This window comes from Ochlerotatus camptorhynchus, unplaced genomic scaffold (assembly GCF_037179485.1).
Source record: "Ochlerotatus camptorhynchus isolate MF236.1 unplaced genomic scaffold, CSIRO-AGI_Acam_v1.1 ptg000330l, whole genome shotgun sequence".
Lineage (NCBI taxonomy): Eukaryota > Metazoa > Arthropoda > Insecta > Diptera > Culicidae > Ochlerotatus > Ochlerotatus camptorhynchus.
In genome coordinates this window covers 1,989,428-2,017,172 of record NW_027040818.1, presented here as the reverse complement: position 1 = coordinate 2,017,172, position 27,745 = coordinate 1,989,428, and the positions used below count along the sequence as shown (strand labels likewise).

At 40.6% G+C, this 27,745-nt stretch overlaps 2 protein-coding genes across 3 annotated transcripts in view; both read left to right on the top strand.

Annotated features, from left to right (window-relative positions):
* Positions 1-14,382, top strand: part of LOC135708350 (retinoblastoma-like protein 1) — a 45,886-nt gene extending 31,504 nt beyond the window's left edge. Inside the window, exons 7-9 of one of the 2 annotated variants that reach the window (XM_065230404.1) lie at positions 12,672-13,178; positions 13,240-13,410; positions 13,462-14,382. In XM_065230404.1, coding sequence (XP_065086476.1) covers positions 12,672-13,178; positions 13,240-13,410; positions 13,462-13,638 — 855 coding nt within the window. In that variant the 3' untranslated portion in view covers positions 13,639-14,382. The remainder of the gene's footprint in view (positions 1-12,671; positions 13,179-13,239; positions 13,411-13,461) is intronic. The other variant, XM_065230405.1, reaches the window with a different exon arrangement.
* A 12,128-nt stretch (positions 14,383-26,510) lies between these two features.
* On the top strand, positions 26,511-27,182 carry LOC135708567 (uncharacterized). Its single transcript, XM_065230668.1, has one exon. It carries the CDS (start codon positions 26,583-26,585, stop codon positions 27,180-27,182), a length of 600 nt encoding a protein of 199 aa, XP_065086740.1. The 5' UTR covers positions 26,511-26,582.
* The last annotated feature ends 563 nt before the right edge of the window (positions 27,183-27,745 follow it).

Below are 27,745 nucleotides of genomic sequence, written 5' to 3'. Positions count from 1 at the left end.
GCTTTGGGACCATTGTGCATTGGTTTTTGTTCTACTATACTCCTTTTTGTGACGTCTTGATTGTCAAGTTTTCTTCGTACAGCTAAAAAACATCTATTTCAACTGTTTTTGCCTATTTACAGCAATTTTGAGGTTTTGGCCAACTTTTGTTCTAAGGGGAACCACTGTGGGATGGTGTCCCTTCAGTCTTTCTGAAGAAGCATTTCGCTAACTTACTGTCACCGCTACAACATCTGTGCCGATTGTCCATATCGTGTGGCATTTTCCCATCGAACTGGAAATTTACGCATATGTTCCCTGTGTATAAAAAGGGTAGTAAACGGAACGTGGATAATTATCGTGGAATTATATCGTTGTGCGTAATTTAGAAGTTATTCGAGTTAATCATCATAGAGCCTCTGCTCTCCCATTGCAAGCAGTATCTAAGTGAAGATCAACATGGCTTCACCTCTGGTCGAACTACTACCACGAATCTACTGTGTCTGACATCGTACATCACGCAAAGTATGGTTGAAAGGTCACAAACAGACGTCATCTACACTGGCTTGTCTGCTGCCTTCGATAAGATAAATCACGCCATCGCGATCGCCAAATTGGATAGACTTGGGATTAGCGGAAATATTTTGAGATGGTTTCGCTCATATCTCGCCGATCGTCAGTTGGTGGTAGCCCATGGTGACTGCCAGTCCGACATTTTCGCAGCTACGTCAGGAATACCTCAAGGAAGTCATCTGGGACCGTTGATTGTCTTACTCTACTTCAATGACGTGAATTTAGTTATCGAAGGTCAACGACTATCTTATGCAGACGATCTCAAAATCTACTTACGAATCTGCTCGATCGATGATTGTCAATTCCTCCAACGTCAGTTTGAAGCGTTTGCAGCTGGGTGGCATTTGAACCGAATGACAGTAAATCCTGCGAAGTGTTCAGTCATCACTTTTACCCGAAAGAAAGAACCGGTTATTTTTCACTATGCTCTCCGGGACACCATTATTGAACGTGTGAGCCATGTAAAAGATCTAGGTGTCATCCTGGACTCTCAACTTACATAAAAGCAACACATCTCGTACGTCGTCGACAAGTCGTCAAGGACATTGGGCTTTATCTTCAGAACAGCTAAGAATTTCTACGACATCCATTGCCTCAAGTCACTGTATTGTTCCCTGGTACGTTCCATTCTAGAATATTGTTCTGTGGTTAGGAGTCCGAACTACAACAATGGTACTGAGAGAGTCGAGTCCGTTCAACGCCGCTTTCTGCGATACGCGTTGAGAATGTTACCTTGGGAGAGACCCGTTTCATTTGCCCAGCTATGAACGTCGCTGCCAGCTGATTGACTTGGAGCCTCTTCGCACCAGAAGAGATACTTCAAAAGCCCTGCTTGTCGCGGACACGTTACATGGCAGAATTTATTGCATGGCAATCTAGGAGCAAGTGAACATTAACGTCCAACCCCGAATGCTTCGTAACAATGTTATGCTGAGAATGCCACTACGTAGGACAAACTATGCAATCAACGGTGCGATAGGCGGACTGCAGCGAGTATTTAACCGAGTTTCATCAGTATTCGATTTTCACCTGTCACGACCAACACTTCGGAGACGTTTCTCTTCATTCTTCTCCAGAAATGGAAACAGCCAATGATCATGTTTTAATGTTTTGTAATTTTAATTTTAAGTAAAACCATCATTGGGACCATATCTAGTCTGTTGATGCTGACAAATAAATAAATAAACCTTGGAACAGTACCGTTGATGGCGTAGTCGAAAACGAGTGGCTGTTTGATACGATAATGCGACATAACCATACATTTAGGAATACTGACGGTAAGCTTATTCCGACGACACCAATCAACGAACAAATCCAATAGCGATTGAAGCCGAATGTAATCCTCAGTAGTCCGCACCACGAAATACAGCTTTAGGTCATCGGCATACGCAAGCCTACAGCCATCTTCAAGTAGTACGTCGTTAAAATACAAACAGTAACGGACCAAGATTCCTACCCTGAGGCATACCTGACGAACTCGTAAAATACGGGGAAGTACTGGAATCAAGTTTCACTCGCAGAGACCTGTCAGTCAAGTACGAGCACAACCACGACGCACCAAGTTAAGATAGCTTCGCCAACAGAATTTCATGGTTGATCGTATCAAACGCTGCTTTTAGGTCAAGATAACGTCTGATTGTGCCCAGTTTCCAATTGCTCAAAACATTCTTCTTTAAGCTTATTGCTTATCGAATATTAGCTTATTGCGTGCTCTCAACTTAGTGTTCTACATGCACTTCCACAGTGTTTAATAGAGAGCCTTCGATGCCTGTACCATTTTTGCATTAGTATTATTGTGAGGCAAGTACAATCATACTCTATGCACAAGGAAGTCGAGACAACTCGAAAAATTCCTAGACCGGATCGGGAATCGAACATTGCAACCTCCAGCATGGTCTTGCTTTGTAACTGCGCCTTTATCGACTGAGCTTAGAGAGCAGCCATGCTCAAAACAGGTCGTGGTAAAATCTAGAAGATTCGTGGTAACCAAACGTCCAGGCATAATGCCATGTTCGTCACAAGAGATGTAGCATTTGGTGCGCTCAAGAATGATACTACTCACAATCTTGTAACGTCACGTTTCTTGTGTACCGGAACCATAAATGACTCCTTCCAGATTGCAGGAAATTTCAACTCCACAAAAGATTTGTTGCATATTCTGCAAAGCAGCTCAGCAAGAACTCCAATGGCATGACAATACACTGCAGAAGGAATGCCGTCAGATCCAGGCGACAAGGTACATTTCATTTTCTTGGTGGCACTAGTCGGGCGTTATTTCAAACTTATCCATGTCAACAAAGTTCGCAGGAACATCCGAAACAATCGAGACAAGTTCAGTCGAGGTGATGAATTCTGACGATAAATGAGCAGCAAAAAGCTGATTCAACATCATTGAAAAAACGCTGGCAGGCATCAACATAGCACCGAAAGCTGCTGGAGACATAGCCTTAAGTTAGTTTGCACCCGTAAAACGTACGATTTATAGAGCGAAGAGTTTAGATTAAGGTATGTACTCGTTACACGCCATGTGAAAACTACGCTTTTTGTCAGGGAACGGTATCGCCGGAGTCTACGCTGCGCAGTATTTCGTTTTAGTTTTCTTAGCAAAGTGGTCTTCCAGGCAGGAGAAACAGCAGTTCAACGAATCTGTATATTTGTAACAATCCAATTCTGGATCAACAATAGAAAAGGGCCCATCAACATTTGTAAACAAACCGTTCCGAAGACATTTATTCACAAAGCGAAGGCCACCCACGCAAACCAACACCATCATCGAATAGGGGAAACTTCCACCTACACGATGATGGTGTTGGTTTGTGTGGGCGGCCTTCGATTTGTGAGGAATGGGCTTTGGAACGGTTTGTTTACAAATGCTGATGGGCCCTTTTCTATTGTTGATCCAGAGATGTTTCCTTATGAGATTTTAATACCATAGAAGTGAAGAGTAAACGGCGCCGGTGGTGTAATGGTAAGCGTGATTACTTATCCAAAGAGCATTTATTGCCTTATTAACAACCTGCTCTATATGTGAATTCCAGTTATGTTTACTGTCAAGAATGACTCCCAGATACTTGACTGTTCGTGAAAGTTCTAAAGAGGTTTCTTTCAATTTTAAGTTATTTATAGAAAATTTCCTTTTCCGTGTGAACGGTACAATAGTGGTCTTAGAAGGGTTTATTTTCAACCCTTCTTTAGCGCACCACGACGAAACATAATTTAAAGCAGTTTGCATTCTATTTGAAATGATATTATCAAATTTTCCTCGTACTATTATGACTATGTCATCAGCAAAGCCAATTATCTCGAAGCCCTTTGCTTCTAAGTTTTTGAGAAGTTCGTCAACAATTAAAGACCATAAAAGAGGTGAAAGCACACCTCCTTGAGGACACCCTTTTACAGCTCTAACTGTTATGGATGAGCTTCCAAGATTTGCTGAGATTTCTCTTTTAGAAAGCATCTCATTAATCCACTTAACGATGCTTTTGTCGAATCCACGCTTCAACATATTGTTTTTCATGGAGTTATAAGATGCATTATCAAATGCTCCTTCAATATCAATGAATGCTGCTAGTGACATTTCTTTTGATTCAAAAGATTTTTCTAGTTTTGTAACAAGCGTGTGAAGAGCTGTTACTGTTGATTTACCAGCTTGATATGCAAACTGATATTTACTCAAAGGAATTGTAATCAAGTACGTTGATTTTATATGCTGATCTATTATTTTCTCCATTATTTTTAGCATAATGGATGATAAACTGATCGGCCTGAAGGATTTAGAAGAAGTTTTATCCTTTTTATTAGCCTTCGGAATAAATATAACCTTCACTTGACGCCAAGTTATCGGAATATAACTTAATCTTAAGCTTGCTCTAAGCAAGCCTGTTAGAATGGGTGTCAAAGTTTCTTTTCCTTTCTGAAGTAGTACTGGAAAAATTCCGTCCCTACCTGTTGATTTGAAAGGAGCAAAAGAATCAATCGCCCATTCGACTCGTTTTTCTGTAAAAATTTTATTGGCCAGATTACGAGCGTCTTTCCTGGCAATCTCTAACCCAGTCGATTCATTCATTGGTGTCTGAACTTCCGTCCTGATTTTTCCAGAGCCAGTTTGCGCTGCACGTGTATTTTGGTCTTCATTTATGTTGGTAATTGAACATGGAAAGTGTGTTTTCATCATTGTTTCTAATGTTTCTTCCACAGACTTAGTAAAAGTGCCGTCTTCATTTTTAAGAGTTCCTAAGCCATTTGAATGATCTTTTGAAAGGACTTTTTGCAATCTGGCAGCAACTGGAGTATTTTCAATGTTTTCACATGTATGCCCCCAGTCCTTCCTTTTAGATCTTCGGATTTCCTTATTATAACATGTGAGGGCTTCCCTGTATTGATCCCATTGTCTTGTTATTTTCGCCCGGTTAAATAGCTTCCGGGTTTACTTCCGAAGTTTCTCTAAGGTTTTATTCCACCAAGGTACATCCCTATTCGTAGAGCGTTCCTTTGCAGGACAGCTGTCGTAATAAACTTGTTGGATTAAGCTTGAAAGCTCATGCACATTTGGTAGGAAATGGGGCCTAAAACCAAAAATGATTCACTGGATTTATTTGACGATTGTAAGACCCAGAATATCCTACGCATCATTAGTTTGGTGGCCGAAAACTAATGAAAAATCGGCTCAGAAGAAGCTGGGGAGACTGCAAAGACTAGCTACTCTCTCAATAACTGGTGCAATGAACAGCACACCGAGTATTTCACTAGATGCTCTACTTTATCTGATTCCGTTGCATCAATTTATCCAATTAGAAGCTGAAAGGAGCGCTTTAAGGATTCAACGAACAAAAAACTTCCTTGAAGGTGATCTTACAGGGCACCTTAGCATTTTAAAAATGTTTGATATTGATTCTCTTGTATTAAAAAATGAAGACTGGATGGAGAAAAAATATAATTTCGATCGTTAATACAATGCAGCAGAATTTGATCGTAATGTTTGGGAAAGTGGGGGACCAAACATCCGTCCAGGTTCAACTGTTTTTTATACAGACGGTTCAAGATTGAACAACCGTGTGGGAGCAGGGGTAACTGGTCCAGGGATTGATATCTCAATATCCATGGGTTACTGGCCAACCGTGTTCCAAGCAGAAATTCAAGCAATTCTTGAATGCTCTGTAATATGCTTGCGCAGAAATTATAAACATTCGAATATATATATAATATTAAATGCTTTAAAATCAGCAACATGCAATTCCAAACTCGTATGGGAATGTGCAATGTCACTTCAGAAATTGGCCTGTCAAAACCAAGTAAACTTATATTGGGTTCCTGGCCACTGTGGAATTGAAGGGAATGAAAAAGCCGATACGTTAGCCAGGCTAGGATCATCACAGCAATTCATAGGACCAGAACCATTCTGTGGAGTTTCTACTTGTTCTCTTAAAGTGGAGACCAATTGGAACAACACTTCCATTGCTAGGCAGTCGAAACGGTTCATAATTCCGAACATTTCAATGACTAGCAAAATTCTTGAATTATCAAAGAAAGATCTCAGTGTCTATACTGGTTTGATAACAGGACATTGTCCATGTAAATATCATTTGAAGCTAATAGGAAAACTTCAAGAGGATATGTGTCGATTCTGTGGTATAGAAAAGGAAGACTCTGAACACCTGCTATGCTCTTGTGCAGCAATCTTCAATAAAAGGCGTATTTTTCTGGATAAGGGGTTGGCAGAACCCTTTGATATTTGGAATGCAGGTCCCAGTAAAGTAGTACATTTCATTCGAAATGTAATACCTGGCTGGGAAAATGCTTTTGGTCAGTCTATGTCGGTCGCTTCACAAAATAGTGATACGACATAACTGATAAAGCAATATAAAAACGGGGAATATCACAATAGATCAAAGTAATGGTCGCAGTGATGAATACACCCAACAAGGAAAAAAAAGCGTGATTACCTCTCACCCCAGAAGGCCTGGGTTCAATCCCAGTCGGCGCCGCCGGGATGTTCTGAGGCATAACATCTCTGATCACGCCTTCCTTCGGATGGGATGTAAAGCCGTTGGTCCCCGGTTCATGAGTTGATGGGTCAATAGGTAGGGTCCAGGTGTGGGAGCTGCCTTCCTGGCACATCGGTAGCATTGGTGCTCAGCACGGAAAATAAGATCGACGGAAAAAACAAACCAAAGGAAAAAAAAAAAGAACGTGAAGAGCTACAGATTGACCGAAGAAGCGAATTGTCAATAGTCACCATAATGCGTAATGAGATGTAAAGAGGTGAGGCCCAGATAATTTGTCGTCTCTTTTGTTCATCCGCTGTGACGGAGTTTGACATTGTTGTAGTTGTTGTTCTTTATTAGTGACATTTTACATCCTGCGGATGCATTCATGTCAGTTGAATTGGTTTTTGTGTAAACAGTGTGAGAGTTTGACGTGTGGCATTCTTTTTTCGACTAGCTCAACAGGGGGCTTTTCAAAGGATTTTATAACTAGTATTTTGATGTCGGTCAGAAGCCAATAAAGAGCGTTGTTATTCAGTAATATTGCCTATTTATAGATGCAATATTTCTTCGTCTCTTCGATCCTTTTAATTTGCATTGGATTCATTACAGAAATTATGTTAATTGAATGTAATTTAATGCAAACAATTCGAAGATTGGATGATTATGTTGAATAGATGTAAAACTATCATTTTGTCTGTGGTATGCTGAAATATTGTTAACTGTACTTTTAGTGAGTCAACTTATGAGTACATCACGAAATATCTAGTTGATACATATTAACGATTATTTTCGTTAGTAAATAGTGCTTAACCTTGATACAGCTAGCTGGGCGTCCCACCCTGGGACCTTAGCCATAGTGGTCGAAATTTTTTTTTATGGTTGTGTGTAGCTCCTCCTTTGCCTTTTCGATGAACAAGATTCAACCTTACCACGTTTTTTGTCACCTCAAAACACTGTATATTTTTTAAATGGTACTACTGACTCTTGTTCCAAATTTTGCTGCTTCTCTGTGGTCTTCAAAATTTACGCGGTCGTGTTTTTCCTCCTACGAAACCTAATGAAATCAAAGTTTGATGCAATTGGTTCCAAAAAAATAGATAATGTCCAAAGAAGGAAATGTTACATACATGTTTCTTCTAAGTTTACCACAGTTTTGCTGTGTGAATCAAGGTGAGGAAATAGTAATACATGAGTTCAGGAGTGCTAGCAACGCATAGAATTATAAACCACGGTAGAATTATTTAAAAGAATTGACAAGCCCCTTGATCCCCTTCTCATTTTACAGCTGGTATAATCAATTTGACAGATCGATGTCCTTCTATACCACTTGAAATCACTGAAATGGGGTCGATTTTTGATGATCGAGTTCCACATATGTTATGTGATTTAGTCCATCGAGATGAACATCCCAGTCAATGGCAGAAAGGAAATCCAGCAGCACATCGAAATCAATCTTGTTGTAGTCTAGCGCAAGCTCATCACTCTCATTCATATCATGCAGCGGTACACCGTGATCTACTAGAGATGGAAAGCAGACGACCAGTGGCGGATGATGAAGCTCAATTGGTAAGAGTGATGAAACAGATCTCGAGATTTCCACAGGAAAATCCGTAGGGCAAAAGAACAAATCGAGAATCCGTCCTAGGTGGTTGCGCTCGAGATTTCTCTGATAAAGATTGTGGAAATCCATGCCATCAATCAACAATGAGCTAGCTATTGGTAAAGGATCAGAAATCACTGGTCGAATCTTGCTATCAGACCAACTTCAGAACAGCCCAGGTTGATTTTGTCTGGAGGAACCTAAACGGTACCTAGTAATAGCATAGAGGTAACTCTAAGACCAGAAGGTCCCGAAGAAACGAGCTCAACTTTTTGGCTCAGCTCTGGTACTATGTTCGGTCCCAAGCTAATCGATTCACCCCTCGAAACATAGGAAAATCCACTAACCCCTCATTTTATCTGTCAAACTTTCATAGCGAATCAAAACAAACATAGTGTAGTACTGGAATTTATACTAGAATGGGGTACGTTAGTCGATTTGCTTGGGACCAATAGGCTAGTCAAGTAGTGAGCCAATTTTAAATCGTTAGTTTCGTATTGATTGTTGGTAATAGTCACTTGGATCCAATCATCATCGATACACACATTTGTTCTAACGTTTCTACGATGGTTACAAAAAAAAACGGGCATCACGGGTCGTGTTCAGCAACATGGAACCATGAGGCGTGGAAGTAATTGGTGAATGGTACAGATACTCACCTCTCCACAGAATGTCGCAAAGAATGATTATTGGTAATGGTGCTCACCCTAGGGTTTCCACTTCCACCTTCCACATCAGAGAGCCTTAGTTGTCAGTGGACTGCCGTTGGTTGCAAACTGTATTTTTGAGTAGTTGATTAATTCACGGAACAATATCCCATCCGACCACGTAGAAGCATCGAGAACGAGTTCTTTCAACGATGGATGCAAGCCAAATTTGAAGGAGATAAAAGTCAGCCTCGCCATATCTACTGTCTTGGGAACGAAGAGCACAACGTTAGCAGGAATCCAGGCAGCGAGAAGAATTTTTTTTTTAATGTCCTCAACAGTTATTAGCGGATGTAATCCAGACAGGTAGATCCAATATTTTGGAGGGGAAACCGGTGGTGTCAGCCGTGGTCACTGAGTGGTCAATTGCGTTGGTCCCACTGACAGAAGCAGTGTAAATCGGTTCTCCTTCATTGCCATGGCGACGTTTAACGTCGATTCTGGGCCAGGCATTTCCCTTTCTTCGATTGTCGCTAACCTGAGCCGGTAAAGGTATGTTTAAGGTACGTTTAGACTATCTGATTTGTTGGTCTGATTCGAGCGGACTGCTCGATAATGTTGTCGGATGCAATGTTCGGATGCGTTCACACTTTTTCGAGAGGATGATTAGATTCGACGTTTGATTTGTCGTACGAAATAGGTTTACGTTTAATTTTCATTCGACTCACCCAGCAAAATAGCCGCAAGCTAGGTGTAAATATTGATTTTTTTTTCTAAAATTTCACGGATTTGAACCGCTAAAGAACGCTTGATTTGTGTTTTGATGGCATCCAGCAGCAACCTTAATAAAATGTATATGGTATCATCCAAACCATTTGTGGAATAGTTCAATCATTTGGGTTATCGTTCCGGTATGGTATTTTTATTAGGGAAGGTAAACCGATTTCACTATATAATAATGTCCTGTGTATGGTTTGACTGATTTTTATTTTCCTGTGTGATTGGCCGAAAGATGCCGTAATGGCTTTGATCATGGCATGGTCAACAAAACAGTGTTCATATAATACGAAGCATGCCAGACAGCAGGTCTGAGAGCCTACTAAGATTGTTTTTAGAGCTTCGGAGATCTACTGAGAAATTTGTTGAGTTTCAGGGTAGTTCGTAGATCTTGAGAACAGAACTACAAAACTTGAGAAAATTTTACAGAAATTAAAAGAAATTTGCAGAAATTCATAAAAAGTTCACAAGAGAGATCGTAGATCTACAGATAAATGATAAAAGAAATTTTCAAAGCTTCAAGCAAGCTAAAATATTTTCAGATCAATTTGTAAAACTATAAGCGAAATTTTGCAAATCTTCAGGGAAATTCGCATAACTTCAGACAAGACTTAGTCCAAGAATCGGCAGTGAAATATAATGTATTTCACAGAAGTTTGGAGATCTACTGAAAGATAAATTTTGAGAGCTTTAGGTAATTCAGAAGATCATCAGGGAAATGTTCAGCTCTTAAGGGTAGCCTGAGAGCCTACCGAGGAATTTACAAAACTTCAGAGAAGTTTGCAGCTCTACTGAGAAATTTATTGAGCCTCAAGTTTTTTTTTCAGCTCCAGACAACTTTACAGAACTTGAAAAATATTTGCAGGATTTTTTTAGAAAGCTTCACAGCTTAAAAAAAATATGTGAGATCTTCAGAAGAATTCGTTAAATGTCAGAAAAGTACCTCAATTCCAAAAACAAATCGCAGCGAAGTACAAAAGTACAAGCTTTTGCAGAACTCCATGGAAGTTGGAAATAGATAGATCTGAAGAACTTCAGAGAAGTCTGTACAACGTCTGAAAGTTCGTACGTTGTTAGAAAAATTTGCAAAACTTCAGTAAAACTCACAGAACGTCGGGAAAGTTCGCCGATCTTTAGAAGTGTTTACACAACTTCACAGAAATTCGTAAATCTTCAGATAAATTTATTAAATTTTAGCGAAGTTCAAATATTTTCAAATAATTTGTAGAGCTTTGGGGAATTTCAAAGAATTTTTGATAAATCTGCAGAACTTTATGAAAATTCAAGAATCCACAAAGAAATTTACAGATCTTTCGAGAAGGTCGGAGATCTACTGGGAAATTTATTGAACTTAAGGGCAGCTCGCTTTAGAGCAGAAATACAGTACTTCTGAAAACTTTACAGAATTTGTAAGCAATTTTAAGAACTTGAGAAAAGTTCAGAGAGTAGATAGTAAATTTTTAAATAAATTTCATAATTTTACTGTGGTTCTTTGATTTTAAGAGAAATTTACAGAACTTTATGTAAGTTCGCTGATCTTTAGAGATAATTGCACAACTTCAGAAAAATTAGTAAAACTTCCTAAAACATCCGGAAATTAATTCTTCAGGAAATTGTGTAGATGTTCAGAGATATTTGCAGATATTCATTGAATCATGAAAATCTACAGAGAAAATTACAGAACTTTCGAGAAGTTCGTAGATTATTAGAAATTTTGTGAACATCAGAGATAATTGTTGATCTTTAAGGATCTTAAATCTGCAGGGATTCAGGAACTTTGTAGATTTTTAGGAAAATTTGCAGAACTTCTGAAAAACACATACAACTCTAAAGGAATCTGTAGAACTACCGAGAAATTTGCAGATCTTCAGGAAAGTTTGTTGTTCTTAAAGAAATTTTACCAGAGAACAGAAACAAAACTTCAGGGACGTCCGAAGGTCTTCAAAAAATATGCATAGTTGAGTTCTTAACAGAAATTTTCAGAACTCAAGGAATCATGTAGATGTATGAAGAACTTTTCTCACTAGCTTGTCGAAAGTTCATATCGACATCCTGGCTTCCCTTCATATCGCAGCTCTTGAAGGACAAGATGCACCAGATCCCTGCCGGTGTTCCTCCTGAGCAAAGTTCACCTTCTGCTGCTCATTTTATTTAAAATAATAAAAGCAAATACGCTTGTTGAAGCTAGAGCAATTTTCCGGTAATTCATGGTGGAAGTATTTACTTTTGATTCCTGATACAGTTTTGTTTCGACATGTGCAAGCACCGTGAACACCAGCAAACAGGGGGGTTCAACAAAGTGTGTCGAAAGTAAATTCGAGCAGATTTTTCATAATGGTGGGAGCCAAAATCAGGCCATGAAATCAGATAGTCTGAACGGACCTTAAACCAGAGTGGGCGCAATATTATTATATGAGATAATTCAATGCAGACGTATTTCCTAATTTAGCAGATCGACAGGTAATCGGTGAGTTACCACGATGGTTGCTAATCAACAACTCGACAGCGTCTCATCGTCAACGCCTGCTATGAGAATTTTCCATTGCAGACGCTAACTCAATGACGTCATCGAGCTATCGATCAACTACCCTGGTTACCATCTGGTACCTTATAGCACGATACTAGGAGGCGGACCGGAAGAATCGATGAGCGACCTCCCCCACAAACATAGTTTGCTTTGCATAAAACTCCCTTGAAATATTCATCAGAAATCTCTTGGTATGCCTAAATTAGAATTTAGAAAATACCTGCTAGGGGAAATGGCTCTAATGTTGGCCTATGGATCTAAGATTGGGCCCATCGCTAAAAATCTGCTATTTATCAATTTTATCTAGATGAACGCGTCATTGGGACGGTACTAATGGATATTTCTGGTCGCTATTGAAAATTTAGTCGATTGCTGAATTTATGTAGGGGCCCAAATTAGGGGCATTTAGGCCGACATTACATCCATTTCCCTATTGCAAAAGTTCCTTGGATTTTACCTGAGAAGTACAATTTCCATTAGGAAACCATCGACGACGGGTCTATGTTTGAATGATACAAAAAATGTTTCCAAAAAATTCTATCCATTTACTGAGTCCTTCCATCACTTTCCCCTTTTTGCAGTACTACTCGACGGCGGCGCTACGCATGAACCACCTGTGCACACACCTGAACCTACTGTCGGCGGACATAATCAAGCAGATCTGGACCATCTTCGAGTACTCGATCGTCAACTGTACGAAGGAACTGATGCGCGATCGCCACCTAGATCAGATGGTGATGTGTTCGATCTATCTGTTTGCCAGAATAAAAAAAATAAACCACAAATTCGCCGAAATCATGAAGGTGTACCGCACCCTACCGCAGTCGTACAGTCACGTGTACCGGAGCGTATTCATTTCCCGTCTAACAGCGGATCAACAACAACAGCAGCAGCAGCAACAACAATCGCAATATGGGCATGGCAATAGAGAAGGGGGTGAAGATACCCGTCGAGTGCAGCCGGGTGACATGGCCGGTGTTTCCGTGCAGCATGGCGGCGAAGAACGGGGCGACATCATCCAGTTCTACAATACGGTGTACATCAAAGTGATGCAAAATATAGCGATTCAGTTTGGAAATGAGGATGAGGTAAGTTTTCCTGTAATATTCTTTGCCAAGGTTGCTCTCAAACGATTGCTTCTCTCTACAGCGTTCCTTGATCCTGTCTCCAATTCCGAGAGCAACCAATCGAAGCGTACTGTTGTCACCGAAACAGGTGGATGGGCGAATTTCGCTGTACGTCACTCCGATGGACAAAACCAATGACCTGAAGGAGTCGCCCAATGCGCGCACGTTCCATTTCGATCGCAGTCCGGCAAAGGTAGGCCTCCGGCTTCTCTGTCAGTCAGGATTCCCAAAATAACCATTTCAGTTTCCTCCTCAGGATCTACAGGAAATCAACCGTATCGTGAGCAGTGCCCCGGTGAACTCCTGCAAACGTAGCCTCAGCAATCCGGACTCGTACCAACAGCGTACGATGAAAACCAAAAAATGGGACCGGCTCATCTCAGACCGCCAGCAGCAAGAAAACAATGGCAATGCCAAGTAGAAGTTAGCTACTCTTAGGCGCTTAAAGTAGACGGAGCAGTGCGGAAGAATCACGTTTTCAAGTTTTTAATTTTCACCAATTGCACATTTTAACCACAATTTTATATAAACACAAATATTCATTACTGTTTTATCCCATAGTGGAATAGATTTGAAACTTAAAGCTTAAAATTTCGTTCGATTAATTGGACAACAGAAATACCGCAGCATGTTGCTGCACAAATTCGCATTCGATAGCGGGAACCGAATCAACAACAAAAAAAAAACTCAACCAATCGTTACAAGGCTAATTGATCTCAAAATCGGGTTGTTTCATATTTAATAACCTTTAGCTATATTTATTTATTTAAACTCAGACGAATTTGTTTGTTAGTTAAAAATTTTAATCGTATTATCGTGCAAAGAAAACTCGTTTGTAACACACCCGCCCGACCACGGTACACCGTGTCCAAGGTTGAGATTCCGTCTACCATTATACCTGGAACCTACCTATTTGAAATATTCCCGAGCGGACCTGCACACTTTTCCCACATTTTCTCCGTTGAAGCATAAACTATTCGTAAAAAAAAACAAAACAATTTGAAACATTTTTTCACCAAACGCGAAATTGAACTCCCATAGTACTCGGTATCGAATGCGGATAGGGTGCAAACATTTGAAAATTGTAATTACCTGCTTGATCGTGATTGGCTTAATTTGGAAGGCACATAATGCTAGTTAATATATTATTACCACTATTGAATAATCAGATTGTATCGCTATATTTTCAACAATATTAAAATAAATAAAGATGTAACCTGAAGTTGTATTTTTCTTCTCCTGAAAATCATATTCGAACTGCTTTGCTTCGACATACGGACATACTGGTGGTACGATTAGATAGAAAGAAATTCTGACAGTCGCACAGTGGTGTAGTGAGTAATTATTTAGAAATATGGTGAAAACAGTGAATAATGAAAAAGAACTTCAAGTTTGATTGCCTATGTTGAAAATGACAGCAATGCAAACTCCCAGATGCTTTGTGCCCTTCTCAAATTACACCTTTATCGGTAATAAGGTTTTGCACCGTCGGGGTTCGGAGAGGTTGCTCATCGATTATTCGATATAACGAAACTGTCACTTTTAACTTCCATCGTCTATGTCTCGCTAATAACAATTGAATCATACAAATTAATATGACCAATAAATGGGGAATTATCTCATCTGTCCGATGGTGATATTACTTTGCTTGTTTGAATGATAATTTACGAGAAAGCGACGATGGAAGTCATAAGTGACAGTTACGTTATATCGAGGTATACCTGTATAAGGTACCAGGTGGTAAACAGGGTAGTTGATCGATAGTTCGATGACGTCATTTCGTTATTGTTTGGAATGGGAAATTCTCATAGCAGGCGTTTACGATGAGATGTTGTCGAGTTGTTGATTAGCAACCATCGTTGTAACTCACCGATTACCTGTCGATCTGCCAAATTTGGAAAGACGTCTGCATTAAATTGTCTCATATAATAATATTCCGCCCAATATATCACAAGAAATTGCGAGTAGCTGAGTGGAAAGGAGATAAGTTAAACATTTGGGTACAGGACCAAGTCTCCCCTGGGTGATGCCAGAAGATTAGCTCAATAGACTCATCAAGTTGCCATAAGGCACGGAATGAGACTATTGCATGGCTGGGTAGTCAAAGTCCTCCATTCGTTAGTCATTTCAGGTGGATTAGAATAGGTTTAGGGATTGGTTCTACGCTTAGAGGAAGCATAATACGGTTAGTGGTTTCTTATTGTGTTCTGGTTCAGATGGATTAGTAGTGGTAGTTTTGCGTTGTAGGAATGTCCTTTATAGCGGTCTGCTTCTTTATAGTGTTCAATATTCCCATATGGCCAATTTAGAGCATTTGATTTGTGTATACTGTATCAACCAACTTAAGTGTCTTCACTGAGTGTGCACCGTGGGGGGCTCTGGGGTGCGACATTCTTAAGGTTTGTGGGATTTTCGGTTTTGGTACGTCCACTTTGGGATTCATTGTCTATTTAATATGTTATGGCCAATTAAGAGCGTTGTACCAACTAACTTGTATTGCACAGACAGCAGTACCGTGCGGGACCGAAATCCGTGCAGGATCTAAGTCCGTGCACCTCATGCAAAAAGAAGGCGTTTTATATGGTATGTACGGATTTCGATTCATTTCTTAGGTGAACGGATTTCGGTCTCGCACCGTACACAGTTTTAATATTTTGAATTCAGTGGTGTGTTGATTCATAACATTTTCGAAATAGAGTTCGATTTAATTATGTAGGAGATGAAGCCATGTTTCACACATAGACTGACAGTTACATATGAGATTTCTCCATAGGAGTAAAGAGTTACAGAGCTCTCGTAAACGCCAATGAAGTAGGAAATGTTACGCACGTCAGTCCCACTAGGAACAGTTACTTTCCGTGTTGCTTTGATGGCCAAGTTGCGTTTGGCGTCTTTACTCTTGTGCACGGTAAAAAGTTGTCACATCTAATCCAAATGCTCTTGCACTTGACTCAGTCTATTATGCGGCACTACGAATCGAAGTGATTTATCATTGATTTTCAAGTTATTTGCGTTTTGAAACAAAGTTATTTGTCGTTGAAAAATATGTATTATATAACCCCTTTCAATCAAAATGATTACCATTTGAATTGGCACCACTGTTTTCATCCATTGAATTTGATTAGTTTTGCTTTTGGAAGCAAATGTCAAAAACGCACATGACAAACATTACTCGCGAAGATGGCAAGTCAACAACAAATTTGCGTTCTAGAGCGTGAGTAATACGAAATTTTTGCTGTAGTCAATCACCCATATTCTTGTTTTCGTTCGAACTGTATTTTCCATACAAAAAACTTTTTTTTTTGTATGGAAAATACGGTTCGAACGAAAACAAGAATATATGGGTGAATAATACTGTATTAGCAACTCAGATAAATTCGATTACAAAACAGTGTCAAACTTATCAAATATATTGCTCAATGTCTCGTTGTTCTACTAAAAGCCTGGCGATGTTGTTCAATATCACTTGGAAACATGTGATCTAGGTAGTAACAACAATCAATACGAAACTAACGATTTTAAATTGGCTCACTACTTGACTAGCCTATTGGTCCCAACCAAATCGATTAACGTACCCCATTCTAGTCGACATTCTAGTACTACACAATGTTTGTTTTGATTCGCTATGAAATTTTGACAGATAAAATGAGGGGTTATTGGATTTTCCTATGTTTCGAGGGGTGAATCGACTAGCTTGGGACCGAAGATAGTACCAGAGCTGAGTCAAAAAGTTGAGCACGTTTCTTCGGGACCTACTAGCATAGAGCCCAGACAACCAGAATGCACGTATATTCAAAGTTGTTTTCGTGATGTACAAACATATATACAAACAAACAAATCGTATAGAATGCAAAGAAATGGCTTATACGTATAGAAGTGGAGGCCATACACGTGTAAATTTTTAATTAAATTTCAAACGGGTTGATTTAACGTCATATAGGATTTAATCTGTAATAACAAATTCACTTTGAAAAGTCATACGATGTAATCCAATTTGATTTGTTTTACAGTACGACGAAAAAATGAATCATCGCATATAGGTCGGAAATTTGCATTCTATACGATTTCACTTAAACATAATGCGATGCATGTCATTCCTATATGCGATTTTGACTTAAACTGTAGCAATTTACGATACTGTCTGCACATTGTTATACGACTTCTGGTTGTCTGGGAGGTAAATTTAAGACCAGAAGGTCCAGAAGAAACTAGCTCAACTTTTTGGCTAAGCTCTGGTACTATCTTCGGTCCCAAGCTAATCGATGCACCCCTCGAAACATAGGAAAATCCGAGGGGGACGACTCTATCTACGATGCAGAAAAGATTGTGTTTTGCTGTGGCTAGCTGCACGCACGCTGAGTAGATAGAAGGAAGATTTATGTCGATTTTGAAGATTTCCTGCAAAAAGATGAAGCACGATGCAAGTAGATGCGAGAAATGAAAGATGATTTTTCGAAGATTGATTCGCTAGTGTGAGATTTTTTGAGCATCTAGAATTGAGATTTAGATGTGTCACCCCCCTCGGGAAAATCCACTAACTCCTCATTTTATCTGTCAAACTTTCATAGCGAATCAAAACAAACATAGTGTAGTACTGGAATTTATACTAGAATGGGGTACGTTAGTCGATTTGCTTGGGACCAATAGGCTAGTCAAGTAGTGAGCCAATTTAAAATCGTTAGTTTCGAATTGATTGTTGCTACTAGTCTGAGAGTTACCTCTATGGTTATAATATGATATGGTCATATTCTGAATAATATATAACAAGGCTTGCAGAATGAACAAGGCTATATATTTATCAAATCCCATTTTCAGCAAAAATTAAATCCAAGGATAAATTATTTTAACTTAAGGGGGTATTCCCGATCTTTTTTTTTCAAAAAATCAAATTTTTTTTTCACGTTTTTTTGTACTTTAGACTATATACTTTCATCCCCCCAAGCCGTTTTCCGATCAGCGAATTCGGTGTCCAGGCATAGCTGACTAATGGTAAGAACCCCCAAAATGGTTTTAACTAAAGTCAAAACTTTAAACGCGTTTTTCTCGAAACCACATTTTTTTATCGGGCGAAGATTTTTCTCAGAAACTATAAGAGATATTGACTTGAATCTTTGCGCATTTTGTTCCTTATTGAATTGTTTGGAGCTTCTCCCACTTTCAGCCAAAAATATTGACATTTACCATTGTTTGAAGCACCTTAAAGCTGCAAAAAAGCGGGCTAAAAATCGCCTGTTTTTTCATATGGCCGCCATTTTGTTAATTTGCAAGATTTTTTGCAGCCAACGGGAGAAGCTCCAGAGAATCTTATGCAGATTATTAATTTCATCACGAAATCTGTTTCAGATGAAGCCGTTCCAGAGAAAAGTCTTCGCCTGTCCAGTCGTTTGCGGCGAACAGGGGTCTGTTTGCCGCCATTTTGTGACGTCAATAATGTCTTTTTTTTATGTCGAAAAAAATTTATTTGTAAAATTTAATGTTCAATAAACAAGAATCCCAAAGAGTTAGGCGCATTGCTATTCATTTTCCTTGAAAAAAAATTAATTGAAAAACAGGCCAAAAAAAGGCAAAAGATTGGGAATACCCCCTTAAAGTAATAGATTGTTAATATCAGTATGTGTCCTCAGATAGTTAGCGGAGAAAAGAACAATGGACTGTAATTTGATTTTTATTTGCCGTTTTAACGAAACGCGTGTTATCCGCACGAATGCGTAATTAATTCTGAAAATTTGTTTTGTGTTGTTGGCTAACCTTACTTCCTTGAATTGATTCTCTTATGGACTTGTCATTACAGTAGAGTCAAAGTAAACGTTCAATTCAAAGTGGTTCAAAGATACACTGATACAAAATTGGAGTTTGTTCTTCATGTTTCTTATAACATCCTCCCCCAGGTGAGGCATACACTGGGTGGGTGCCTCAAACATCATCATTCATGGAGTGACTTCATCATCTATCGGGAGTACTGCAATCTGCGTCGTCGGTCTGCGATAAACGCCTTGCGCCGTCCGGATCGTGACAACGCGTGTGACACCGTCCTTACCAGGATGCAGGTCGATTATGCGTCCTAGTTTCCACATCTGTGGAGGCATGTTGTCCTCTTTCACGATCACTAATAACCCATTCTTCAGCAGCGTGGGGTTTTTATACCATTTGCTTCTTTTCTGCAGACTGGAAATGTATTCCAACGACCACCTGTTCCAGAAACTTTGCTTCCGTTTTTGAACTAGTTGATATCGAGATAACGTAGTTTCCTTTAGATCTTCGTACAGTGGCTCTGCTATCGCCGTCAATTCCCGACCAACCAAAAAATGTCCGGGGCTTAAAGCTGCATAGTCCACTGGATCGTCGGATATCTGAACTAGAGGCCTTGAGTTCAGTATCGCCTCTATCTGGATCAAAAGCGTGTTCATCTCTTCGTAGGTTAGATAGCTTTCGTTCAACACCTTACGAAGATGGTTCTTCATACATTTGATATTCGCTTCCCAAATTCCACCTTGATGTGGCGCCTTCGGGGGATTGAAATTCCAGGATATCCCGCGCGGTTGACAGAAATTGGAAACTCGCTCCTCGAAGACTTGGGACTGTAGTATCTCCTTCAATTCAGACAACTCGCGGTTAGCACCACGAAAATTCGTCCCGTTATCAGAAAACATTTCTGACGGGTTTCTGCGGCGGCCTGCAAATCGGTGAAGTGCTGCCAAAAATCCTTCCGTGGTCAATGACGTCACCAGTTCTAAGTGAATGGCCTTCGTGGCCATACATAAGCCTTGATCTTAGACTTTGCCCGGCCAACCTTTAAGAAAAAAGGTCCAGCATAGTCAACACCGGTTCTTGCAAATGGTTGAGCCTCCGTGACACGGCAAGTTGGTAGGTCACCCATGAATTGTTGAACCTCGATGGGTTTAGCCTTGAAACAGACGATGCACTTTCGCAAAATACGATGGATTGTTCTCTTTGCGTTCACTGGCCAGAAATTCTGACGCAGGGCAGCCAAAAGACCATACAGACCCACATGGAGATGCTCTCGATGAAGAGTTTCTACCAATATGTCCGTAAAGTGATTCTTCTCGGGTAAAATCATGGGATGTTTTTGATTCTTCGAAACATTCGCATTCCGAAGGCGTCTTCCAACTCGTAGCAATCTTTCATCTCTGTCGTATGTTGGGTTCAGATTCCTTAGCTTACCCTTGATTGGTTTCTCCTTCAGGATATTGTCGATTTCTTCACGGAATACTACTTGCTGGACAACGATAACCATTGCCACTGCTGCGTCACCGTAATCCTTATTGGTCATTCTTCCAATCCTACGATCTTCGCCTACCTGCCTTGCCCGACAATTGGTGACAAATCGAGTAATGCACGCAAAAATGTGCTGAAGCTTGCGGAAGTTGCTATGCGTCATGATAACATCATACAATCGATTTTCAGGAACCACTACAGTAACGGTTTGACTCAAATTTCGTTCTTCTTCCACTATTGTTCCACTATAGTCTTCAAGAAAAATCACTTCGTTCGTTCGCAGAAATTTTGGGCCAAACCACCACAGTTCATTGTTTATCAAATCGTTCGGAAATAAACCGCGTGACACTAAGTCCGCAGGATTACATTTCGTCGACACATACTGCCAGTCAATGTTCGGAAAAAGTTGTCTGATCTTCGTCACTCTATTCTTCACAAACACTGGAAGTGACGGTTTATTTTTCTTTATCCAATACATCACCACTTTCGAATCAGACCAAAGCACCACCTGGTCGGTGTTAAGTGTTAAGGCTTCGCGCACTTTTTTCATCTGTTCTGCCATAAGTACTGCTGCACAAAACTCTAGTCTTGGTATTGTCATTTCAGCTTCTCCTGAATCCGATTTCTCTTCACGTTGGAGCTCCTTCAGAGGAGCCACCCTTGACTTACCGCAAATCAATCTGACTTCAGCTGATCTCTCGTAGCTCTTCCGGAATGTTCTGCAGCAGCCTTTCATCGTTTGCACACCATTTGTGGAGCTCAAATCCACCTCGAGTCATCAGTGTGACAAGATCTTGCTGCAACTGCACCGTCAAGTACGTCATCGATGTAAAAAGATTTGAGGACCGCCTCGCTTGCCGCTGGGAAATCACTTCTTTCATCTTGGGCCAGCTGTACAATTGATCGCGTTGCCAAATACGGTGCAGCTGCGGTACCGTACGTGACAGTTTTTAGTTGTATTATCTTTAATGGATCCTCTTTGTTTGTACGCCATACAATCAGCTGATATTACCAGTGTGCTTCGTGAAGCATCACCTGCCGGTACATCTTTGGCACATCTGCAGAAAACGCGTATTTGAACAAGCGAAATCTCAGCAAAATATCAAAGATCGGGTCTTGCACTGTCGGTCCTATCATCAACACATCATTCAATGACAGGTCTGTGCTACTCTTCGCTGAAGCATCAAAAACTGGGGAGGGACGTGCTGTCAAATCAGCCTACTGATCATCTTGTATGAAACTGGTTCCAAACGTAAACAAACGCTGTAGGTCTCTTATGGCTTGTTTACGTTTGGAACCAGTTATGCGAGGTAGGCGACGATTGTTCGTATTTGACAGCCACCTCCCCCCCTTGATCAAAAACCACTCTTAACTTGGTGGTCGAGCTGTCAGGTTTCAATACACAATGGTGGGGAAGAAAGTATAACTTATCCATCTTTTCAACTTCTGCATCACTCAGAATTCGAGCGTGTCCTAGTGATATATACTCATTGATGAAATTTGCATACATCTCCTTTAGATCTGGACATCTGTCAAGTCTTCGTTCCAGAGATTCGAATCACTTTATTGCTTGATTTAGTGATTCACCAAGTTCTCCCACATTCTTCCTGAATGGCAGCATCACTTGATATCTTGTGCGTCTCCTTGCAACACAGGTAAGTTTGAGGACATAAGAATCTTACCTGATAGCAGCAGTCCGAAAAACACTTCAGCACCAACAAGCATGTCGATGCGTCCAGGGTCATGGAATCTCGGATCAGCCAACACTACCGAATCCGGTATTGGCCAGTCCTTTGAATAAATCTTCATCGCCGGTAGTGCACCGGTGACCTTCGGAACGACGAGATAATCCAACGTGAACTCGTATCCCGTTGATCTAGATGCCGCTCTCGCATTCACTTTAAACTTAACTGTAGTTTGCATTCCATTCACACCAGCAACAGGTACGTCAGCTTGTCGTCTGCAAAGACCCAGGAGATCCGCCGTACTCTCGGACATAAAATCGGCCATAGCCCCGGAGTCTAGCAGAACGCGACAGTGGTGTGCTTCACCGGCTTGGTCGAACACCTTCACAACGGCAGTTGCCAACAAAATTTGCTTCAATTCTTGATGGAACTGTACGGAACACTCAGCTGCAGTTAGTGGTGCATTGCGGTCGCCTTCTTTAGCATCAGCAGCTGCATTTGACGTAGCAGTTTCAACAAACTTCCTCTCCTCCTGATGAAGCAAATCGTAATGCCTTCTCGAACATACTGAACAGAACTGGTTGCGTTTGCACGTACCTGTACGATGACCCCTTTTTAGACAGCCGTAGCACAATCCTAGTTGCTTCACCTTTCTGTAGCGTGCATCTATAGTTAGCTTCTTGAACACCTCACATTCAGCAACTTGATGTTTGGCTTCACACACCGGACAGCTGTCATCTGCTTTCTGTACTGTTACAGTGTGTGTCTTGTTCATCGTAGTAGACGATGGACTCTTCTGAGTGGAATATATCGGTTTTGTCTTGCATGGATTTGTCTTTTGCTCCAAACGTTCCAAGGCACGGCAATGGTTCCGTAGAAAGGCCATTGTGTCCTTATACACCGGAAGTTTACCATGTTCAATTGACAGCTCCCAAACTTTTCTTGTAGCCGGGTCTAACTTTGACGTCAACAATGGGATGATTATTGCTTCCGCCATCTTATCCATTTTCAGGTCGTGAAATTCGAGCGACTCAACTCTTTTCGTGCAATCGTCGATCAACATCTTCAACTCCTGAGATGATTCTTTCACCATCGGCTTCAAGTTCAGCAACTTCATAGCGTGTCCGTGGATCACAATCGGAAGATTTTCGAAATGATCGGTTAAAATCTTCCATGCGCCTTCATAATTATTGTCGTTGAGAGTCTGCTCGTCTATCACACCCTTCGCATCACCGACTAAGGCTTTATCCAAAAAATGGAGCTTCGTGGCTGGGGAGTCGTGAACACACTTGTCGACGATATCACGAAATCTGGCCCTAAACTTGAACCAATGTTCAAAGTGCCCATCGAACGTCGGAAGGGGCGTCTGCTGCAACACGAGCGACGGAGAGGCCCTAGCACCTGTGGGAACACCACTTACACCCGGTTGCCCTTTGATTGCGAGAAGTTGCTTTTCTCTCTCTTCTTGTTCACGTACAGCATCAGCTGCTTTCTGATCATCATCGTACATCTGCAGCAATTGACACAACGCGATTCGTACGAACTCGTACAGTTCTTCGAAATCAATGAACCGCGGTTCGTATTCATTCTTTTTTGACGGATCCATTAGATAGATACGGTTTTGAAAACTATTGTATTCGTCATATGCTGCATCCACATTCTTCAAATACAACCTTAGTGCATGTACACTGAATTTTTGATGATCCATATTAGAGACATCGATCGCCTTTTTAATTCTTTCCACTTTTGCTCTGGTGGTCTCACAACACAAGCTAAGTGCTTCCACTGATTCGGCCATCTTGATTTTTATCTGCCGATTTCCTTGATCTTCTTTTTGTTCACGAACGCTTGGAATCGGCGTTTTGCCACGAGGCGTTAAATATGGCGGCGATCCGAACGGAGAAAAAAGCACTTTTTTTACCTTTCCAGAGCGCAAATACATAACAAACACTTGCTATTCCTTCCGCAATTTCTTTTGCAGTTCCAAAGACAAAGCTTTCCGGAATCAATATCTATTGCCAAAAAAGCCAACGAATTCACTCTATATTTGACCGTGGTCAATCACTTTCTGGCTGACTTTTCAGACCAGATCACTTTTTACTAGCGTCCCGAACCACATCGAACGACCGAAACGCGTCAACTTTCTTCGATCCGCGCACGAAAAGAAGAATCGGTACTACTTTTCACGCTACTTTATCCGGCTTGATGGACCAAACATGTCCTCAGATAGTTAGCGGAGAAAAGAACAATGGACTGTAATTTGATTTTTATTTGCCGTTTTAACGAAACGCGTGTTATCCGCACGAATGCGTAATTAATTCTGAAAATTTGTTTTGTGTTGTTGGCTAACCTTACTTCCTTGAATTGATTCTCTTATGGACTTGTCATTACAGTAGAGTCAAAAAAAAAAACGTTCAATTCAAAGTGGTTCAAAGATACACTGATACAAAATTGGAGTTTGTTCTTCATGTTTCTTATAACAGTATGCTTGACATTTCGAGTTCAAAGCACAGCACATCAACAACGATGTGCAATACAATCTAAAATAAAGTGATTTGCTGTTGATTTCATCGTGCTTCGATATGATGTCTTCCAAAGGATTTGCACATCGAATTGCAATGTTCGGCTAGTAGTGCAAATTCAACAGTAAATCACTTTACATGAACATGATGTTTTTTTACCGTCTGTGCTTGCGTCCTCCGCGAAGTTTTGGAAGCTCCTGGATAGTTTGCATCTTGAATAATTGATACCAATAATAAGTGTGTTGACATTGATGCAATCGTCGTTTGCTACTTCTATAAAGCCATTTAAAGTATGAGCATCTCGAGAAACTAATGATGATTGCTCTGTGTAGAACAATATGAGCATCCCAACTAACAATTTTAGCTGAAGATAAGCTTATACAGACAATAATGTTGGGATACGAACGTAGGGTCTAAAAGAGATTGTACTTAATCATTTTGAGTGCGACCATAGATTTATGGCGACTCGAGGACTTCGATGATTTCAAGAAATACTTTGGAAAAGTTACCATGTACAGTAAGTAAGGATATCTTCCGTACGGCGTTGACCTTTATACTAGGTATTATTAGATTAAATTAGGGGCTTTCATAAAACACGTAGACACTATTGGGGGAGTGTTATGGTGGCGAGTGGAAGCGTCTAATAATGCATTATTGTTTGAAATTAGAACTCTGACCTGATGTTTTAATACGAATTTCCATATCTCTTAATATTTTTAAACATAAAATATAACTTATATTTCCCGAAATGGCACATACCGGCTCTTTGGTTCATCTAAATCCTGTTTCAATCTTTCGTGCACTCTTATCGATTCGTTAATGATAGATGCAGTAAAGAAAAACTTTGTGGAACAGTCAACATGGGACGATTAGCCCAGAACAAATAACATGTTTTCTGTTTTCATTTGAAAATTCAACTAAAAAAAGTTCTGTTTTATGAGCAACATGGGACAGATATGCGTAGAACGGCAGTGCACTATTCTGACAAAAAAAATTACTCAGTCAGCAACACCGAACCACAATCAGTCGATCCTCAACCAGCCATGAAGCCGGAACTGATTATCTTTACAGTGGTGATCTCTCTGCAAGCTCGTTCCACCACTGCCGCGCGGCTGTACGGAATCCAATCCGGAATTGGAGACGACCGGCGCAATACGCTCTTTATGAATCGTCTCGGCCAGTGTAAAGGATTCGAACAGGTTCCAATTTTCTTACATGATTGCAGAATCGCTCAAGTGAACACCACTCACTATGTGCTCAGTGGGAATCTCATATTTCGCAAACCTTATGAAGGCAACATTAGTGGCGCAGTTAGGGTTGATCAATGCAATGCCACGGGGCACTGTCAACCGTTCACCAGATCCATTCCCTTCGATGATGTTTGTGGGTTCTTGAAAGCCATAGATCCAGCTTTGATTTTCATCAAACAACGAATTACTCCAGTGTTTGAATGCCCTTTCCGGGTGGGGGTTTATCGGTTCGAAGATATCATAATGGACAACATGGTGTTTAGGTAAGTGAAAATCTGTGCCGCCATGATGGTGAAGCATGATCAATTCTGAATTGTTCCGCAGGTATTTGGCACCTCACGTTTCAAACGATTGGCGAGTAGTGATCACTGCGGTACATCAAGGTCACATGATATACTGCTTGAGCATGGAGTTGAGCGTTTACGATTGGGAAGAAATGCTTGTGAAGACCAAATACCACTAATACGCACATCCATTTACTGTATCTTGCTTAATTTTTGGGAGTTAATAGTAGCACATAAGCTGAAGCGATTGCATCAAAAAGTCTGTATCTCTATTCTAATTGTGACAAATTATTCGCGGTAGCCCCGCAGAGCACTTTCGCACACGCAACGCAATACCAAGCCTTTTAAATACCGCCGAACCCCATCATTCAGTATTCAGTTCAGTGTGATGGAGCTTCAACTAACCTTCCTGTGGCTATGGCTACTCCTGCATCTAACGTTGGCAGCCGACTTTTTGGATGTTTTAAAAGGTGATGGCTTCGGTGGCGCAAAAAAGCGCTTGGTCGTCAACCGGATCGGACAGTGTCCCGGCCACAAGAACCTGCCCATCTATTTTACGGACTTTAAAGTTTCGCAATACAATGCAACCAACTACGTCGTCAACGGGGAGGTCATCTTCAAGGAGGATTTCCCGAACGGATGGACCGGCTCGGCGACGGTGAAAAGGTGCGACGATTTCAGCGCAGCGGCAAACTGTCGTCCATTTTTGAACAACATTGCCAATACGGATGTGTGCACTTTGTTGGCTGCATCGGATGCTATGTACACGAGATATTTTGACAAAATGGTCCCGAAGCCACAGTGTCCGTTCAAAAAGGGAAGCTACATACTGAAGGATCAGCTGGTAGAGGACGATGTGGCACGATTTCTGCCGGGGTCCGGGAGTACCTACTGGGAGGTGCGATCTTCGGGGAAGATTGGCGATCGCATGGTGTTGTGTTTCATCCTACAGCTGAATTCACGCCCGAGAAAGACGAAGGAATCCTAGTGGGCTGTGGGTGATAGTGACAGATAAGTTTTGTCTTTAAAAAAAATTGTGTTGGAATAAATATACGCATATTTTCGAGTGATTATTTGCCATAAAAAATACAGGAAAAAATATGGACGGCGACTCGATTACGGTGAGTGGTTTGTATTCGTGTTTCTTTGAATTCAAAATTTGTTAAGAAATCCTAGTTTGCGACCAGTTTCTAAAATCATACAAATGTGCACATTAAGATTATTTTACCGAAATCTCAACAGCTGAAGTTTCGGTAAACAGTTCGGTGATTTTTAACAGATTTCCTGTAATTTTTCTCCGAATATGTGTGAAACATTACAGGAAATCTGTGTTAAATCACCGAACAGTTTACCGAATGTTCTGCTGTTGATATTTCGGTAAAATTTCACAGATTTCGGTAAAATAATCTAAGTGTGTGTACAAAAACAAACTGATTTGAGCGTAACTGTTTTTGTAAACGATGACTTCAATCACCAATTTCTCGCGAATAAATGCTCGATTTCGCAAACAAACTATGCTTACTGTTAGAGGAATCACTCCCCTGCCTGATT